At 35.7% G+C, this 20,971-nt stretch overlaps 1 protein-coding gene and 1 pseudogene across 3 annotated transcripts; one reads left to right on the plus strand and one right to left on the minus strand.

Moving 5' to 3' along the window:
- Positions 1-947: 947 nt before the first annotated feature.
- On the minus strand, positions 948-16,564 carry LOC306851385 (ATP-binding cassette sub-family C member 12-like). 2 transcript variants are annotated; one of them, XM_079387570.1, is made up of 31 exons: positions 16,490-16,564; positions 16,300-16,387; positions 16,015-16,160; positions 15,625-15,771; positions 15,256-15,403; positions 14,458-14,694; positions 13,778-13,951; positions 13,525-13,672; positions 13,269-13,417; positions 12,670-12,777; positions 12,114-12,308; positions 11,929-12,000; positions 11,711-11,835; positions 10,431-10,503; positions 10,103-10,306; positions 8,312-8,446; positions 8,066-8,150; positions 7,439-7,504; positions 7,248-7,337; positions 7,043-7,146; positions 6,747-6,929; positions 5,875-6,101; positions 5,610-5,747; positions 4,710-4,899; positions 4,517-4,606; positions 4,225-4,414; positions 3,807-3,966; positions 2,494-2,572; positions 1,817-1,930; positions 1,580-1,744; positions 948-1,467 (listed from the first exon to the last, which is right to left on the minus strand). In XM_079387570.1, the coding sequence occupies exons 2-31, from the start codon at positions 16,342-16,344 to the stop codon at positions 1,375-1,377; spliced, it is 4,080 nt and encodes a 1,359-aa protein (XP_079243696.1). In that variant the 5' UTR covers positions 16,345-16,387; positions 16,490-16,564; the 3' UTR covers positions 948-1,374. The 2 variants fall into 2 exon arrangements, with proteins under 2 accessions (XP_079243696.1, XP_079243697.1); XM_079387571.1 differs by having other exon boundaries at positions 16,300-16,355; positions 16,490-16,551.
- A 549-nt stretch (positions 16,565-17,113) lies between these two features.
- Positions 17,114-20,803, plus strand: LOC306870087 (arylamine N-acetyltransferase, pineal gland isozyme NAT-10-like; annotated as a pseudogene). Its single transcript has 2 exons — positions 17,114-17,137; positions 19,986-20,803. The product of its transcript is annotated as an arylamine N-acetyltransferase, pineal gland isozyme NAT-10-like (transcript).
- Positions 20,804-20,971: the final 168 nt, after the last annotated feature.

Here is a 20,971-nt window from a genome sequence, read left to right on the forward strand (position 1 = left end):
AGACAACACTGCACCCTAGTGGGAGCAAGACAAAGTTAATACATAGAAGTTTTTATTCCATGAAGAAGTAATCACTAAAGCCTTAACTGAATGTTTAAAGGTTGAAGATGCAATATACGGTTGGATTCTAGGTTAAAGGGAAGTGAGACTTTGGCATCACGTCAAAGAATATTTGATTGGATGACTCAAACGATACTGACACAGGTACTGGCAGTCAATGACACTTTTTGTTGGTGTGCATGTTCCCATGTTCTTGGAATACAGTTTGTTCATTGTTGAGTAAATCTGCGCCTAAAGTGTAAATCACGACTAATGCTGTAGTTAAACGAAACCTACAAGTGACGGGAAAAGTCTTTCACAGGAAGTCAAGAGGGTTGGTTAATCCTCTCACCTGATGACAGACTGACAGAACAAAAAACAGTAAGTGACAATGGAAACTTGGTGTACTCAAACAAGACTGTGCGTGTGTGTGTGGAAAGGTATTGGCCTAAATAAGTATTGCAGGTGCATTGCTCAAAATACAAAAAAATATAACTTAAAATACAAAAGTCTCTGAAAGAAAGTGTTTTAAATGATGCGTCATATGGGCACATGAGCGTCACTGCAGAAGTTGTGCTGAAGAATATTGGACACAAGCAATAAAAAGTCAGTGATATCTGATTAATGTCTTTCACGCTGTCTCTTCACGGAGTTAAAATAATTCCCTCAATCCCTCATCAGTCTGAGATGCACGCTGACGCTGAAATTTCAACACATTTCATCAGTTAGTGTCTCCACTGATGCAACCATGGCCCAATAAGCACTGGTACTGGAGGAGGAGAGAGACACCAAGTGTGCAAGATGAGAAGCACACACAAACACACACCAACTCAACAAGAACATTCTCCAAGCATAGTAAATGAAATGTACTATATAACATCTTATGCTATAAAGTGAAATACAAGCTTACAAGATAGAAACAAGGCTTTATTTGTGCATGTGTTTTCCTTCGATATACGTTTCATACATTTAAAAAATCATATAAATATTTTAAATATATACATTTGATGAACGTATGAAAAATGAGTGAACATTTAAAGCGTAGTCTGTAAGTGCTATAGCTACGACTAAAGAGCTTTCGAAATCCAGTCTCAGTAAGATACAAAATATAAAGTAGACATATAAACTTTTACAAGAAAATTACACTAATAATGTGAAGCTTAAATAAAAAAAGTGCAATGTTTTTACTTATTAATTTTGAAAAGTTATGTGGCCCTGTCCCCCTTCCCTCCCTTACTGAGGTCCCCTTTAGAAAAACAATTGCCCCTCCAGTTTGTACGCTCTACCGCAGATTCTTGCAACAGTGTGAAGGTCTAATATGAGTATGTGAGTGCTTCAGGAGTTCACTTGATTTGCTGCTGCTAGAAGTGATGCAAATAAAGACTTCGGCCTCTGTATCAGGTCCTGTGGTGGATCAAACTCAACCACCTGGAAGAAAACATCAAATTAGGCTTATTTAATTATGCTATTATATATTTACAATATATTTAAATAACAACAGTTTTCAGTGTCATTTTATATATAAGAAGCAGTGGATCACCTTGCCCTGGTCCATGACAAGTATGCGGTCACTCTCCAATACCGTGTTGATTCTGTGGGCGATTGTGAGCATAGTGCAGTGCTGGAAGCCATCTCTGATGGTGTGCTGGATCATGCTGTCAGTCTCAGAGTCTATAGACGCTGTCGCCTCGTCCAGTAGAATAATCTATGGACACAAATTTATCAGACACTTCAAGAACAAGGGATATTTTTGAGGGGATTCTGGGTGTGTTTTTACTTTTGAATTGCGGAGGAGCGCTCTAGCCATACACATCAGCTGCCGCTCTCCTACCGAGAAATTCTCTCCATTCTCCACTACTGGAGAGTACAACTTCTCTGGCAGCTTAGCAATCTGCGAGAGAGAGAGAGAGAGAGAGAGAGAGATGTGTGGATGATTTAACACCTGAATACCTGAGTGTTTCTTTCATATTCTATGACTATTATATTCTATTGCTGTTTCTCTATTCTTTTTTATGTTACCATGGCCCAAAGTCTGAAAGGGACTGAGAGGAATTTAAGCAGATGTTACGTCTATGTTTCATCACTATAATAGTGCAGCTCATACTAACATGCCCACTCTTATATTGTGATTTTTCTTTGTTTTTCAATAAATGATATCCTCACATAAAAGGCTAGATTAACTTAATGATGTTTGAGCTTCTCCTTGTAGAATCCGTGACTGTTGAAATCACAATGAAATCATGGCACCCCACGGATCACCTGAAAGCTAACTTTATCATAATGAGTGAATGGAGTTAAAGTGCCAATTGATCAAATGCCAAATACTTATATAAAAAAGGCATTGTTCATCAAGTTTGAAACTTCGGAAGCCTGTAGCTGAAAAAGTGTGAGCATCCTAGCTGTTTTCTGCTATGTGAAGCATGTATTGCTTGTAGGCCTCGTTCAAGTCTTTACCGTGTCCTTCATGAAGGTCTTTTCTAAAGCAAGCCAGAGCTCCTCATCTTTGTAGTTGTTAAAAGGGTCCAGGTTATACCTGTATAAAGTAACCAGACAAAGAAAACTCTTTGAAGTCACCATAAAATCAAAATCAACAATTATTTTTTTAATGGAATATTGCAATGTTTATTATAAATTATTTATCGGTGCAAATCATTATTTTTTAAAAACCAGTGAACTAAAATGTATTGTTTGAAATAATAAAAAAAATGCTTTGCCTTTTTTGCCAAGGCAACATTTCTCATTTTCATTGAGTTTAACTTGATGTACTAATAATTACAACTACATTTACATTTACATTTATGCATTTAGCAGACGCTTTTATCCAAAGCGACTTACATTGCATTCAAGTTACAGTTTTTACATTTTATCAGCTCTTGCTAAACTAAACTTGAGCTATCAGCTCAACTAAAACAAAAATGACTGAAAATTATCATATATATACATATATAGACATATTTATAAAAAATAATAATAATAATGACAAAACAGAGCAAAATTACTAACTAGGCATTTAACTAAAATGGACAACAAAGAAAATATAAAACTACAACTATTTAAAAATATTTATAAAAGTTAATAATATAATACACTCTCTCACACACCTTTGTACTGTATTCACCCCTAAAATATACATATTAGTACTTGAAGTGTACATATATTAGTACATTGTGAAAGGGTACCACCCCATTGACCGCTTTTGTACCTTTTTTTTCTGAGAGGGTACCATATCAGTAATACTAAAATAACACTGCTCTTCGCTGTGCACGAATGAATGCTGGGCAAAAAAGTTGTCCAATAACCAGACAAGTTTCATTCCCTCTCGTCAAGCAACCGTGTTAATCATGTGAAAACGTCACAGAAATTAGCAGACAGCAACAATCCAAATAAATTCCAGATAGACAAAATCAATCCCTCCCCTTTTTTTCCCCTGTTTGAGAAGCCATTTTCTTCGATTTACATCAGTAACAATTTCTGGTTCATGCGAACTATAGTGACTATTTCTATAGTGACCACAAAATGTATAAGATTATAATACACACACAATATGTACATTAAGGTTCTAAGTATCAAAGATCACTGCCAATTTATTTTTCATAATTGCATAATCCTTGTAATTGCAAATAAATTTTTGCAGTTGTGATATTTCACAATGTCTGTTGTAAATTTCAGTTTCAAGTAATTTGAAGTGAGGCGATTCACTGGTTGAATAAGTACCAATTGTAAATAAGATAGTAGAAGAGTGGAAGAGTTGAAAGGTGGCAGGTCACCTGACTGTGCCGATGAAGAGTACAGGATCCTGTGGTATGATGGAGAGTTGGCTGCGAAGATCTCTCAACCCCAGCTTGCAGATGTCCATACCATCAATAAGTATAGTGCCCTCAGCCGGCTCTGCCAAACGGAACAATGCCACACCCAGAGAGGACTTTCCTGAATTAGAAAGAAAGGGTCAATTTCAGAAGGATCTGGCAGAACAGCCTCATTCATTGTGCAAATGCGTTTACTGATATGCACAAACTGCTTTATGCATTTTATGAAGGCAACAATATATTTCAGTACATATCACGACTTTCTATTTCTGAACTTAACCCAGGTAACTGTCAATATTAACTTATGACAATAATAAGAGAATTTAAAAATGAAAACATAAATTAAGCTTTGAATAAAACTTAATACATCCTCTCTCACCAGAGCCAGTGCGTCCCACAATGCCGACTTTTTCCCCGGGTTTAATATTTATGTGGAGATTATTGAGGACTATGGGCGTATTGTCCCTGTATCTCATACTGTAGTTTTTAAAGGTAATGGCGCCCTCCTGTGGCCAGCCGGCGGGAGTATTTGCATCCTTGACACTTCGTGGACCCTCTGATACACAACTCTACATCACACAAGCATGCAGGGGTAAGAAATCAAAACCATCTTCTAAACTGAATATGAATGCATGATATACTGAGGTAAGCTTAATGTTTAAGTCTCTTACCGTAATATACTCCAGCAGCCTCTCTACACTGGTAAACTTCGCCTCCACCTCGGTGGACAATCTCACCACAAACTGAAGCATTCCTGTCAACTGCAATGACAAAAATGCAAGAAATGTGCTCAGACACCTAGTTGACTCTGACATAATATAAACTTTCATTTGTTAACCTACTGTTCTAGTCTGTGAGATGTACCTGTATTGTGTAAGATAAGGCCAGGCCCTTTTGAGAAGAGTTTATGGCCTCATTGGGGCTGAGCACTACAAAAAGTGCCACTATCAGAGTAACACTAGCGGACAGGAAGTCTAACCAAAATGACAGCCAGCGAGTCCCACAATTAAACAGCATGAAGTGGTTTGAGTTGGTGTCACTCAGCATCTTAAACCTGTCATTCGAAACACACAAGCAACATGTGACTTTCAATTCATTGGTTTGCTTTCTACATTTATTTAATGTGAAGTCAACATACAGTCAGCTGGACTACTGAACAATTAGTGACAGCTTCTGTGTGAAGAACAAAAAAAAAAAAAAACTTTTCAAATTCAAACAAGGTTCTCTTCGATCTTACGGCCTAAATGTTATTTCAAATTATACAACAGTTAGTTCTGGTCCTTGAATCTATTTGGCTGTATATGGTCCAACAGCACAGGGTCTTTTTAGTATCTTTCTCCAAGTTACATCATTACACCAGTAGGTGGCGACACACAGCTGTCTTTGAGTCATTGACTCAAAAAACACTAATTCTGTTCTGGTTTCATTGGTGGAACAGAAACAGATGAAGTAACTGGCAATATTGTGTCTAAAATGTAAGTTACAATTCAATTTCGGGTTTAATATTAACTAGACTGTTACATAAAGCAATATCTCACTTGTAATCATGTTGTTGGTCTAAATATTAACGCTTTATGCTTTCCTGTTATTGCTTATGTATGCTGTATTCTGGGAAATGATTCATTAGTGTCATAATGGTGTTTCATATTCATTTTGGCAAGTACCACAACATGTACTGTGTGACTTTTTAAAAATATTTTCTAATATAAATGAATATCTTAATATATTTTCATAGATCCAAATATATTGACAGTGATATCTTACTGTTCAATGTACTGATTTCTTTTGTCATAGGCATGGATGGTGCTGAGTCCCTGTATGGTAGAGGTGGTGAGGGAGATCCAGGGAGATCGACTCACGTTCTCCATCCTCTTCATCTGGCGAATGCTCCTTTGGAAAACACTAGGGCAAAGAGAAAACATAGATGGTTTGTATGTTTCATGCCAGTGAAACCTGTTTGGCTGATCAGTGATTGTGATAAAAACAAAACCTCATCTTATAATGTTAAGGTTTAATGTTTGTGTCTCACTATAGGATTGTGGCAAAGATGACTGCGAGAATTGCCACTGCGATCAGGAGGTATGGGAACACTACGCAGATGGTGAGAATGGTGAAAGTGACGATCAGACAGAACTGCAAAAAGTTCTCCATGTTGAATGGCAAAACTGCATCAACCTCATCTTGGTCTTTACTGAAGCGGTTCACCAAGCGGCCAGTTGGAGTTGTGTCGAAAAAACTCATTGGGCTGCCAAGGATCTGATGACAAGTACAGTCAGTCGCATGGTATCAAGATGCTGCAGTTCTCATTTTACAGAGAAAATAGTAGCACAATGCTTGATCACTTCAACTTAACTCACTTCAACTCACATTATAAAAACAAGTTCCTTTGCCATGAACCAATAACGATAAATTAAAAGTCTAATCTAATTCTAAAAAAAGTACAGGAATCATTAAAATAAATCATTATTAATCTACTATTTCACTAATATAGTATTAATACAATTCCAGTTTCTGATAAAAAAAATTCAAAAACAAGCAGCTTTGTCATAATTACAGCAGAAATAGTGGAAATATCGGTAACACTTTAAAATAAGGTTCCATTTATTAATATTAGTTAATGTATTAACTAACATGAACAAAACAATGAAGAATGCATTTATTGCACTATTTATTAAACTTTGTTAATGTTAGTTAATGGAAATACAGTTGTTCATTGTTTACTCATGTTAATTCACACTACATTAACTAATGTTAACAAACACAACTTGTGAATTTAATAATGCATCAGTAAATGCTGAAATTAACATTAACTAAGATTAATAAATGCTGTAGAAGTATTGTTCATTCCTAGTTCATGTTTACTAATGGGTGGGGGGTTAATCTGCTAATAATATGTCGTACCCGTTTGAACATGGTGTCATGCAGTTTGGAAGAAGCACGCAAAGTGACTTTAGTGAAGGCGTAGCCCTTGGCAATACACAGCAGTACCATAACAACAATAATAATGCCATAAATCATTTGGTAGAATGGCAGGTCTGGATTCTCTGAGATATTACCACTGCTTGATGAATTACTACTGCTGTTCTATAAGAAAAGAGAGAGAAAAGCATGATTTGATAGTACGATGGTAAGGTCTTGATGAGTCACATGAATGTGTGTGTGTGTGTGTGTGTGTGTGTGTGTGTGTGTGTATTTACCCCCGATCCCTGTTGTAACCAGTAACTCAGCCACCAACTGCTGAAAACAGTCGATCCCACGAGAAGAATGAAGAAAAGAATTACAATGAACAGTAGTATATACCCTATTAAGATATACAGACAGAGATAAAGGTATAAATTAGAAACAGCGTTAATAGCATTTATAAAGTACAAAGAGACAGAGGTGGAGAAAGAAGAAAAAAACCTCCGGCAGCTTTGCAGTATTCGTGGTATGTCCTCCACGTAACTGAACCTTCAAGAGACACTTCTCGTGTTACTAATTGATCCTTTTTCCCTGTAAAACATACACAGACCATTGTGTGAGTCAAAGTTAACCAGCGTGAATATAATAGATATTTTCTTGATTATATCTTGTGAATGTTTTCATTAATCTACCTTTTGTTTCTGTGGAGTCTTTGGGTAATTCATTTGTTACATGTTTCTCATCAGACAAATCAAAAGCTATCAAGAGAAAATAAATAAAGTTTTAAGCAGATGTCTGTTATACCAAAATAATTATTCATTACATTTATTGATAATTAGCGAGCGTAGGGACTGCATATTTAAACTGTAACATCTCCTACAGCAAGTCACCTGAAAACAAATTTGTCACAATCCTCCAGCCTTATATCTATCTGTAAAACACAATGCTGAACTTAAAACGTTCATGCAAAACTTTGAATTTATACGGAATTTACATGATGCTTTGTTTAGACAATCTTTTCTAATTCAATTTTTAATCAAGTTCAGCTATTATTTAATTATATTTATTATAAAACATTTATAAATACTTAGATATAGGATTATCGTATATCTTAGAATATATATATTTATAAATAAATTGCATGTATTTATTATAAAATAAAATAATCTCAGGAAAATATAAAAGGTTTCACAGTAGTAAATAGCTGTGAATTTTTTAGACTTGGTCAATTTGATTTGTTGTTGCTCTCCTAAAGGGATCCAAAATGAAAGAAAAGTAGATTCTTTTAACTCTTGTCAATAACATGTTTAACCACTAACCTGGATTTTCGATTCCGTTGACTTTGGGCTCATCTGGATTGGTCTGTTTAGAGTCATTGTCATTAGAATCAGACTCTGAATTTTCCTATACCATCCAAAAATATAAATTAAGAAAAAATTCAGTGACATTCCGTTCTCAGATTTAGTTTTTTCTAATATTGGTAACTGGTACATGTCAACATAAGTTTATTTTAATGGCCTAGTTGATTGATAAAGCAATTGAGAGGAGTAAGGGAGAGTGGTTACATTGCTCTGTTCCATCTGGAAGTTGTTAATGAGGTGAGCGTAGCGGCCTTTAGATTTCATCAAATCACTGTGAGTCCCTGCCTCCTTTATCTCCCCATTATCCAACAGCAACACCTGATCACAAAACTCCAAATACTGCAAACACAACAGGCAGGAGCACCTGATGACATCGGTTGAGATGAGCATGCAAAAACAATCTGGGAATTACTAATTAAAAGTTATGATTTTCAGATCATTATGTGGAGTTACACATTAAAGGCATCTGTGCTGAGTCACACTGACTCACACAGTTGCTAAGACATGCCGTGTCACACGAGTCAACAAAAGGTTTGAGCTCTCTATTAGGGTGAATTTTGTGAATGCGTGTGAAAGAAAATGTGTTCCAGCCATTACATAATCAGTGAGGCAGGCTTAGATAAGTATCACTTTTTTTTAATAATTATCACTTTTGATTTCTGCTCTTTTCTACGACTTGTTTCACTTCTGTTTCAGTTTTTATAACCATTTCTTACTATGTGTAATTAAGTTGTTGTTTTTAGCATGTGTGTTTGGCAGTGTTATTTCTTAGGATTACTTATAAACTATACTGTCGTGATTTGTATTTGTTATCTATTTTAATTTTAGTTAATGTCTTTTTTATGTCATTTATTATGTCTGTATAGGTCTTTTATTAAGTTTTAGTTTTATTTAATGAATTATTTTAATACTTCAACAAACTAAATGGAAATGAAATATATATATATATTGAATTTATAAATGTGTATATATATTTATGTATGTGTGTGGTTGTACATATACATATATATAGTTTATATATATTTATATATATTTTTTGGTGTTTGGCTTAGTGTTATGTTAGAATCATTATTATACTCATACCTTTTGTTCTTTAATATTTTGAATTGTTTTTAGCTTTATTTTATTTTTTTTTTCATTTAAATGTTAAGTTGTTGTATGCATTTGTCATTTTTATTTAATTTCTTTATTTTTAAAATGTGTATAGGTAGTATTAAGTTTTAGTTTTAGTTTTGGATCTGTTTTTAGTTGTTTTAATACTACAATTGATTGCTTCTGTTGTCCTCGTTTGTAAGTCGCTTTGGATAAAAGTGTCTGCTAAATGACTAAATAATAATAATAATAATAATAGATGACCCTTTTCCCAACCTGAGGAGGTTATACATTAAATGTTTTATGACAACACATAAATCATTACTGTTTACACCATGAAACTATCTACATGAGGTTTATGTGCATTTCCATGCATGTTTTATATTGTATCTTCTTCCAGGACAGCGGTAATACATTAACTTCACGTACATACATCTACAGACTTTAAGCTCTGAAATATCTGTTGACAAAAAGCAATGGATAACTCAGCAAAGATTATTTATCTAATGTCATTTTTGGAGCCGGTTTCTGTATACACAAGAGCTGGTCAAATAAGTGTTTTAGATCAAAACTAGAATAATCTATATCATTACAGAAACCTGTAATGGCCTGATTTTTGCATTACTTTAAAAATATTTATATTTTTAGCATTTGTATCTTTTTTATTAGATAATATAATGACTTTAACATTTTATAGATGACCATGACTTTTCCACAAACACCACTTAAAATTCCCTAATATTTTCATGTTTTCAGAAGCTACTGGGAATCAGCTATGTTCTCTGGTAGGAGCAAATATTTACTCTACTAACAGTTCAAATCTTTCGAAGAGAAAAGAGGCTTGCAAAGCCAATGAAAAGGACATAATGGAATAATGTATTACTATAATGAATAATGAATTACCAGCAGTTGATGAGTGACCAGAATGACTGATTTGCCCTTCAGCTCTTTCTTGATGCATTCTTCAAATATGTGCTTCCCAACATGTGCATCAACGGCAGACAGAGGATCATCCAAAAGGAAGATGTCTCTGTTAGAATACACTGCCCTGGCCAAACTGACCCTCTGCTTCTGACCACCTGAAAGATTAATACCTCGCTCTCCAATCTAGACACACACACACACATACATAAGTAATATTATCATCCTCATATGCTATTTAACTGAATTCAATACTAATGTATAAGTTTCTGATTAGAGTACTGTATGTTGGTAAAATATGGAAACAGACCTCTGTCTGGTCTCCATATGGAAGTATTGCTAGATCAGATTTCAGACAGCAGGCATGAATAACTCTGGCATATCTAAAACACAGCAAGCACGTACCACATTTTTTAGGATGCAGCAATTCAGTACAAATGATCAATGTTCAACAACAAATTTAAATAGATTATAAAACAGCTAAGACTGTGACCAGAGACAGAAATTTACCCCATCCAATAAAAGTCATTACAAGCAATAAAAAACACCATAAAGCGGTTCATTGTCTTCTTGGCAACATATCTGGTATATTACATGTGTTAGAAAGGTGAGGGCCAACTTCCTAGAATGACAGGACTGGCATGGAGGTAAATTATTACTTGCTATATTTGTAATTTCAAGATGAATGGGTTAGTGGTGTCTAAACTGTGTATGTCGGAGACCTGCTCACTAAATTTAGCTGTCGAGTTTCACACTAAGCTACTCTTCTTTTGTCAAGTCTTGCAATCCCACCGCCTAATATTTAGATAGAAAGACTAAGAGTGCTCACATTTACCACCGTTCTGACATTTTTGCAGGTGTAATCCAGTAATTTCAAGAGTCCACACAATCTGGAATTTTGTGTGAGGGTGAAAGACTACCCTATGCAGATTTTGCAACAGGATCAGGTTGGTCATGCAGATTCGCCTTGTTAACCAAGAGAAAACTGCTTGGTTTAAAAGTGATTCTCTGTGAGCTGTGCTACATGCATCGCTACACTATTGACAGCAGACAATTGAGCTTTTTTGGCTGCAATATATTTCCAAGACTGTGGGACGCTTTTATTCATATATTAGCTAAATTTGTATAATACATTCTGATCATATGAGATCTGAACAACCTTTAATCGCTATTTCTTCATGAAGGTTTTTCTTTTACCTTCCATGTAGATCAGGCTATAGAAGTTTTATCAAGATTTATTGTAGCTTAAAACCCATGACGAAATATAAGGTGAAAGGCTGTGGTCATGAATTATCTCATTGCTTTAAGAGACATGACTGTGTGTTTTCAGTAAGAATCTTCCACTACATTAACCTCTCCTCTTCTGGCCAATAAAGATGCTGACATGAAAGACTTAGTGTTGGCATCTGGCCTCCAGTAAAATGTCATAAAATAACTTCAGATGTGGCTTTGTGGTTTAGTAAAACTCTGGCAACCGCACTGCCTGTTTTGGATTGTAAAGTTTACTGAGCAGAAGTGAACTCTACTGACAATTTTCAAACAAACAGAAACGTAACTGTTGACTAAAGTCTTTGATGTTTATAATTTCACCTGGTTTGGTCAAATGGTTCTCCCATAAGGATATTGTCCCGTACAGTCCCATGGAATATCCAGGCTTGCTGGGAAACATATGCTAATGTTCCATTAGCTGACACAGACCCGCTCAGAAGATGCATCTGCAGGAAGAAATGATTATACTGTCAGTCACACCTCATCACATCATATCTGAATCTGTTCGTTAGGATGCAGAAAAGACAGGGGCACCACACCTGCTCAAGAACACTTGAAATAAGAGATGTTTTTCCACTTCCAACATTGCCACACACCCCAAGCAGACTTCCCTATCAATGAACAGAGAGATTCATTAGACTCTGCTGTAGTGCTAGAACACATCCTGAATGTTTATCAACTATTGGAATGTCATAACGTCCCATATAATATAGTCATATCACACCTTTGAAAGAGTGAAGCTGATGTTTCTGAGTGAAGGTTTGAAGTCGGCATTTTCTGAGGGATCTTGAGGATTCTCGGTGGAGTTCATGGTATCTGGCAGGCTCCATGAGAATGAGGCCTTTTCCACGGCCAGTGCTAAATCCATATTATTATCCTGCTTGAGATAACCTTTGGGGTTCTTTACCAACATGAGCTTCTATAGAGATGCAAGCATTAAATGTTTGGTTATTAGCATCGTGCTGCTGAGAAAAATCAGGTTCATTCAAAATATTCATTCAGTGTAACAGACATGATCAACATGTGTCAAGAGTATCAACCTACAGTGTGTGTAAAATACTCTGGAAATATGTTTCCTAAACATATGAGTCACTTGTATGAACAATATTTAAATCTTCCTCAATGTGTCCTGAACTAATACCAGATTAGAGCAGACAATGGGGCCAAGGGTACAAAATCACGAGGAAAAGAGAATACCTTTTTAACAATGGTTTAGGTATAAAGGAGAGATAATTATCTTTGGTTTTGGATAAAATGAGAGAAACGTGAAAGAGTCCAACCTTGAGTCTAGCGAGAGCCACTTTACCCTCAGCCACCGCTTTAACAGAAAATGGCAACAAGCCCATAGACATCCTCATGCAGTTAAATACAGCAATGATAGTGTAGGCCTGTGAGGAAACAATAAGATTAGGTTAGAGATTAGAGATAACTGAACAGTATAAAAGTAATGAAGTTAAAATACTCAAATTTATATCTACAGTACCAAAAGTCCACTGGGGTCAGTAAGATTATATGTTTTTAAAACAAGTCAGCATTTATTTGATCAAAAATACAGCAAAACAAATATACAGTAAAATATAACTTTTATTTCTATAAAAAATATTTTTAAATGCTATTTATTCCTGTGATGGAAAAGCTGAATTTTCAGCAGCTCCAGTCAGTGTGACACGATCCTTCAGAAATCATTCTAATATGCTGATCTGGTGGTATTTTTGCTATTTGTCAGAATTCTTTGATGAATTTAAAGTAAAACAAAAGCAGCATTTAATTAAAAAGTAATAAACGTATTGATTTTTTATAGGCATCAAACTTTTTGACGGGTAGTGCCTATTTATTAATTTAGCAGAATATAAGCATATTTTTGTTTTTTTGCACTCACGGTAGAAGGTAGAAGAGGCAGGTTCAGTGCAGTGTGGACAATGAAGGTGAGGATGGTTGCTAGTGTGGGAACTATCGTTGTAAAGGAAGAGTTTAAACTCTGAACATAACCAGCCTTTTGTAATAGCAACTTCTCCTTTTTCCTGATATCTAGGTTGGACAAAATAAGGTAGGAATAGATGAGAGAAAACTGAATACCTACTGCAATCCATAGAGTCATGAGTAAATAAAATAAAATGGATGGATGGATGGACAACCTGTGACTGTTTTTTCAAAAGACTCCTCCCACGCATACATCTTAATGAGTTTGATGCAGGTCAGAACTTCATTCATAGTGCGAACACGTCTGTCTGTCACAGATACAGTCCGCCGTCTAAACCCACCAATCAGCCTGGCAATAGAGAACTACAGCGCACACATACAGACACAGGAAAAATCCACAAAACATTACTAAGATGAGTAAATATCAAATACAGATATCAAAACACATTACAGAAGAAACCAGCACACCTGTATTGGTAAGAAGATCAAGTAGACCAGAATTCCAATAAGTGCTGTGTATCCCAGAATGACGCAGGCATATATGATACATATGATCAGCAGGAACGGAACACACAGCAGAAATGTTCCAAACATGACTGCCTCAAACATTCGATAGCCATCACTCGTCAACACATTTATCGTCTACACCATAGAGAAACAAAGCATTAACACAACAAGCTCTGTTTGTATTGTATGTAATTTAAAGGGATAGTTCACCCAAAAATGAAAATTCTGTCATCATTTACTCACCCTCAAGTAGTTCCAAACCTGTATGAATGTCTTTGTTCTGCTGAACACAAAGGAAGATATTCTGAAGAATGTGGGAAAAAGAGCAGTTCTGGGGCACCATTGACTTCCATAGAAGTCAATGGTGCCCCAAAACATCCTGGTTACAAACTTTCTTCAAAACATCTTCCTTTGTGTTCGGCAGAACAAAGAAATTCATACAGGTTTGGAACTACTTGAGGGTGAGTAAATGATGACAGAATTTTCATTTTTGGGTGAGCTATCCCCTTAAGTAATTAAAAAGTGATTAGTAAAAGAGAGTAAATAAACACAAATAAATCCCACATCAAATAACCAATAAATAGATTCTACAAACGATAAAGTGGTGATATTCACTGCTGAATCAACAATCAATAGCTTACCTCTCCTATACTAATGCTGGTTAGACTCCTGAGAGAGATGATTTTGTTGAAAGCGAGCATTGAGAAAGCTCCCTTTGCTCTCACAGCGGTGCGCAAGTTCACAGCCCACAGGAGTGATGCAAAAAATGCCTTGCTAAATTCACCCACGAACAGAGCCACACACAAACCAATGCCACGCAACAGTGTAGATGACTCAGGCTGTTCAATGTAGCTCAGGATTTCGTTTACTAAAATAGACTAGAAGAGAGATCAAATGTAAAAAAGTAACATTCAAACGACAAAACATAATAAGAAATCATGCACACTAGAGGTTTTCACATTTAATTAGAATTATCTGCCTTTAGTACAATGACAATATAAATTATTCAGTTTAAGAAACAACTTTATAATAGCATGCTTACTTTTTTCTCACAAAGTATAAATATGTATTTATACATAAAAATATACAGTTGCTACTATATTTTTTGCAAGTGGGTCACTCAAAAGGGTATCATCTTCAATATAAAATATAGAGCACTATAACAAACATGGAAGTAATATATTTTATTCATTTTTCAACTGAATGATGCTGTGTACTTCTAAGCCAGGGCTGTCCAAACTCGGTCCTGGAGGGCCGGTGTCCTACAGAGTTTAGCTCCAACTTGCCTCAACACACCTGCATGGAAGCTTCTAGTAAGCCTAGTCAGAGCCTGATTAGCTGCTTCAGGTGTGGTTAATTAGGGTTGGAGCTAAACTCTGCAGGACACCGGCCCTCCAGGACCGAGTTTAGACACCCCTGTTCTAAGCCATTTTACATACCGGACCAACAAATGCTCCGAAAGCAAACAGGACAGAGACGAGGAAAGCCACTATAAATCTTGTCTTCTGGAAACGCATGACCACTGCAGGAAGAGATGCCTTCTCTAGACCCACACGGGCGACTTCTTCATCCCACAGTCTTTGGAGCCTGAACACAACAGAAATCACAAAAATAATAATAATTTTTTGAACATAATCCATTTCCCCACTAATACATTTTCCCAGACTCAACCTAGATATATGAAAAAACATCAGACAATGACTTGGGGTTTCAGTTCGCCAAGTGCTACACTGCAGCTACTCATTCTGCTGAGACTTCCTAAAAGATTAGAATGGAAAGCTTATGAAGAATTTGCTTAATTGTTGTACCTCTCTCCATTGGTGTGGGCTCCATCATGAGGTGAGAGATTAAGTGAGTCCTCATCTAACCGATTCCTAAAGAGCTTCCACATCATGGGTGACATCCATGCAAATGATGTGAAGGAGAAGAAACCAGCATCATCGACTGGGTGTGAGCTGTAAAAAGTTAGAAAATGTACATTTAAGATCACATTATGAATTTTTCAGAAATTATATATGAATGAAAGGCTTGTTGATTAAAAACAGAAACCTTGGGGCATTTCATTCATTTGCAATGATGAAAACAGATGTTTTAGTTTTTCTCTGATCTCTTGATGAAATGGACAGATCACTTTCATTATTGATATAAAAATGTGTAATATGCTTATAAAATGTTGAGAAATCTGGTGAATGTCTTACTTTGAGCCCAAACGGAATGGGATGAGGGTTTTTAAGCTTTGCTGGTACTTGTGCTTCTTAGGAGGAGGTTCTGGTTCCCTGTAATCTAGAACCGGAGGACCTTCAGGAAAAGCACTCATGACTGAAGCACTATCTCTTCTCTGTTTCTGCACAATAAGAGAGAAAAACAGATATATAGATATCATAAAATAAAAGCCAACAAAAATGAAGAGTCAAAAATATCTCATTAGAGGACAAATGTTTTGACAGAAAAAAAGTCAAATATACAGTCTGCATCTCACTTACAGAAGAATCTCCTTCCACATTCTGTTTCTCTGTGGAGGTCCTCATTTTTTCAGTTTCTGTAGGTTATTATTCGAGAACTTTACATGAACTTGAGGAAATAGGAAATATAATGTCTTGAATGAATGAAAACAGTGCCCTTTGTGTCAAAAACAGTAATACTAATATAGTAATAGTAGTAAAAGTTACTTACCCTTTACCTGCTGTTACTGGTACTGTGTTCTGGTCAATGTATTTGTCAGGCTAATCACCAATGCCTTAATACTCTAGCAGCAACTAGCTTTAATGTCCTGACGCTGAGTTACATCACTATTTTACCAGGCTCAAAGGTTAACATGAGCAGAGGTCTTGACACTCCTACTCTGTCTCTCTCACCACCTGTCAGATGCTGAAAATACAGTCTTTTTTTCAGCCTGTGAAATAAACCAAAGTGAGTTTATAACAGCCCTGAGGAAACTGACTCTGGGTAAGAAGGCAAAGACACAAGAAGGTTCTTTCACCTACTTTTTACATAGATGTTATGTTACGGTTGATGAGTGTCAGTCACCACAGTTACGGTCAAAACGAGTTGCAGTTTCTAAGAATACAAATTTTAACAATGAATTTGCAGACTCTAAAGCTTTTATTTCTCTCGGCAACATGAAGGGCACTAGGGCAGATAACTTTAGCAATTATTTAAAAAAAATAAATACCTGCCATTATTTGCATTCTACAGCATTCTTGACAACGTATTGAACACTTAAATCTTTTTATCAATCAAAATGTGAGGTCTGTCCTGTTTGTTTATATATGAACCATCATAACTTCTCAGTAGGGCATGGTGCACCTGTCCTCAGTACAGGTCAATGCTGCTTTAAAGCCTCCTGACCAATGAACACTTAGGCTATTTCTGATGAGTCAGGTTTGTTCACATGACAGTTAGCTAAGTTCACTATCTATTAACCTGCCCAAGCACTGCGTCACGTTACATTTATGATTGGCACGGTGTAAATAAAATAATATTATCATTTTATAATTTCTTATTATCTTATCATTGCCTTGTTCACACGTTCAAAATGTTCTGGATTATTTTATGTATCGAACACAACAAAGAACAAAAAAGAAGCGACCTGTCCAACAGTAGGCTACTAACTACTCAACATCTTGTAAACTGTGTAGTAAAAGGAAAATAAAACCAAATTCGGCCCAGGTTTTTAGACCAACCCATAGTCAAGCAATAGCCAGTAACATTATTACATTAACTTGGCAGAAGAGTAGCAACACGTTTAATACAAAACAGTAGCAACTACATATATATTTTATAGAATACCAATGCTTTAATAATTTATTTGGAGTAATAAATTACTTATGTTTTCATTAAAAAAAAATATTACATTATAAAAACAAACGCATGTTGCGCATTATCACCTTTTTTCCGACTAATCCTCCAGCGCATGCGCTCTCCACATCATGTCATTCGTGCAGCATTGCGCTGGATTGAAAGCGACCAGAGACAGAGAGCCCTTCTATATTCAGTCGTTTTAACTAATTCCCTCTCAACCGGAAAATCAAATGTTTGGTTCTGCTCCTTTTGCGAACAAGTTCAAAAAGAGTCACGAAAAATGACCGATTCAAAATAGCACATAATATTAGCTAGCATCGTCTAAGGACCGTGGACTAAAGGAAAATTATAAAAGAACCTACAAGTGGAAATTGGGTTGCTGTCTCAAAATGGAGAATAGCTTCAACTTGGCAATACATAAATGAAAAGAAAAAGACTGCATAGGCTGTGGCTGCAGACATCAAAGCACGTCCGAAATAATCAAATAATTGCGTAACATCCTGTCTCCTTGGCATCCTGTCTAAAATGCCTTTATCTGATCTTTTGTTTTGTTTTGTTTGTTTTTCCCCCAAAGTATCATAGATGAACCTTTCGCTCCATCTATGCAGTAAATGATTTCATAAATGTCCCTAGAAATAAGCTTGGTAGGCTAGCCTAGCCAATAAGTTGCTTAGTTATGATAAAAACTCACAAGCATTTGTTCTAAATCATTAAATGTGATTTTATGGTGCTGTTGAATAGCTATAGCCTATCTCTGAAACTATCGAAACAAGTATTCAACATGCTCATTAAAATTATTAGCAATATATAGCATCATGCTGATATAAAATTATTGTTATTATTTTACTTATCTTTGTCTATGAACAGATCCTATTTTGACAAAATTAAACAGAAAATGGAAAATACCTTGCATAACTTAAATCTTCTCATTTTTCTGTGCAAAGAACAAAAGGGAATTTCCTCCTTTCTTTTTGGGGCTAACTCGTGATACAGCATGTTTGTCTCCCAATCAATCAAGCAAGTGTTTCAGATACACAAGCCTTGGAGTTTGCTCAGTGATGCATGTTTTCCACAACAACAGCTCTGTGTCTACTAACCAAACCATGTGAAACTCTTGTTCACTTTCTCTGCTTTTCTTCAGTTTTAACTATAACAGAACATGAAGGATAAAGTCGGTCTCAAGATAAAAACTGTCCTATGAGTTTTTTCACTACACTGATTATTGCTTGTATGTGTTTCAAACAGTCATTATCAATCCAAAGAAAAACAAACTGCTGAAAAAGTAAAATAATTTGATGATATTGCATACAGACAGACAACAATAGTCAACACAGGCATATATAAAAAATGCAGACAAAGTCATCTAGAAACTGAATAAATAAACAATAGAATAAGGGAGGTATTTGATATAATATTGTGTGAATAGTCATACAATATTTGAATGGATTCAGACCAATATAGATGTATTGGTGAGATTAATCTATGATGTGTAAGACCACAAAAGTTATAAGTCCACATATAAGGGATGTGGTGATTTTTGTAGCAGCCAGAAGATGCCACTGAAATAATTTCAGTCCTTCATGTTGCACAATCATCACAATGAGTCTGCACATAATTCAATTGTATTTTACAGTGGAACATAATTTGGCAAATGCACTATTATAATTGTGTCAGGAAATGTGAGAGTTTAAAGCATTTTTCTCAAGAAATGTTCATGTTTTCTGTTAGTTTAGATAAATATCAAACTGGTGTTGCTCGAGAACATCAGTATTAATATTTATTAATTGCTACATATAGTATAGTGGTGGCATTTTTATTTAGTAATTAAACAGACCTTTTATAAGCTGTTATTTGAGGAATGACACTGATGCATGCTGAGACCTTTATTTATACAAAAAATAAAAATGAATCTGAATCTTAAACATTAGCTTAATTTGACCACTTGAGGACGCTGTAAAACAAAAGGCTCTATTTTAGCCCTATAATTATTGTACTTCTACCCAAGTTGCAGGTGTTCATAAGTGCCATAATATAAATTTCTAATTTAGATATCATGAGTTTGCATGACATTATGTTTCACAGTATATGAAAATATTTGAAGTAAATATAAACTGTTTATATTGTGATGAATTTAACATTTAGACATTATGCAAACCAGTAGCATGGTGTTACGACCCTTCTTTGATTGTTAAGCGTCTAGGGACTAAGAAGGGGAACATTAGACCAGTTCGGAGCAATGTCAGAATTCAGTCTGTGTGTGTGTGAGTGATAGTAGCCAACACTAGAGAGAATAAATCAAGTAAACTTGTTTTATTATTAAAGACTGGAACAAGTGTTTGCACAAAATAATTTAAATATAAAATAACAGAAGAAAAACCAGGACAATTTGTTCACCATCCACAAGCTCCATGTTATGAATATTCCATTTGAGAAGCTCAGCATCCATTCTGGTGAGAAGAACACTATGGACCTGCGCATCATCTATGATAAAATAGTCCCAAGAGCAACCGGGGAGGCTGGTGTTGTGAAAACAACCTCTTGTTCTCATGGGTGCTGAAGGAAATGGGATACAAATTCAGCATACTAAGCTCCAAAGTGTTCAACTCACTGGAACAGGAGTTCCTCACCATGGACTCTCATTTTATCAATCTGGTGGAGATTGATGGAAGCAGTACATAGCAGATGTGAGCTTTGGAGTGTCGTGCCAAATCTGGCATCCCTTAGAGTTGATCTCAGGTAAAGACCAGCCGCAGCCTCCAGGTGTATTCTGCCTCATAAATAATGGGATGCAGTGGGTTTTGAAGAGGACCGGACGGAAGCAATTGGTCCAAGATAAGGCCTTTGCTAATTCCAGCCTCGTTGATAAATGGCTCACCAAATATATTATACTCCTTCACATTAACACCCCGTGATGCAGATCATTTCCTAGAGACATCAGATTGCCTGCAGACTAGTCCAGACTCTCTGTTCATGCTCAAATCCATTTGCTCCCTTCAGACACCCACAGGTTTCAGAGCTCTGATTGGTTGGACGTACAGCGAGGTCACATTCAAAGAGGACTCAGACTTGGTGGACATGAAAGAAATCCCAGACTGTGAGATAGAGGCTTTATTGAGGGAAAAGTTTAACGTGGTGTTAGTAAATAAATTCACACCCAAAAACAACAAAGCTGATTATTGCATCTAGTACTCAGCTCATCTAATAATTTTAGCAATCAGTGTGTTTGCTTGAATATTGAGATAAAAATTGTACTCTCTGAATGCTTCTTTGTCTTTTATTATTTTGTTAATGCTCTCTATATATATTTAATCATTTTAAAAAACAGACAAACAAACAAATAAATAATATATGATG

Source organism: Barbus barbus (genome assembly GCF_936440315.1).
Source record: "Barbus barbus genome assembly, chromosome: 1".
NCBI classification, from domain to species: domain Eukaryota; kingdom Metazoa; phylum Chordata; class Actinopteri; order Cypriniformes; family Cyprinidae; genus Barbus; species Barbus barbus.

Excerpts from the sequence above, each read along its gene's own strand:
- LOC306851385 (XM_079387570.1), bottom strand. The coding sequence starts at position 16,344 with ATGAGGACCTCCACAGAGAAACAGAATGTGGAAGGAGATTCTTCT. Across the intron at positions 15,772-16,014 it reads CCATTCCGTTTGGGCTCAAA|CTCACACCCAGTCGATGATG; the intron begins GTAAGACATTCA and ends AACTTTTTACAG. Across the intron at positions 14,695-15,255 it reads TCGGAGCATTTGTTGGTCCG|TCTATTTTAGTAAACGAAAT; the intron begins GTATGTAAAATG and ends TCTCTCTTCTAG.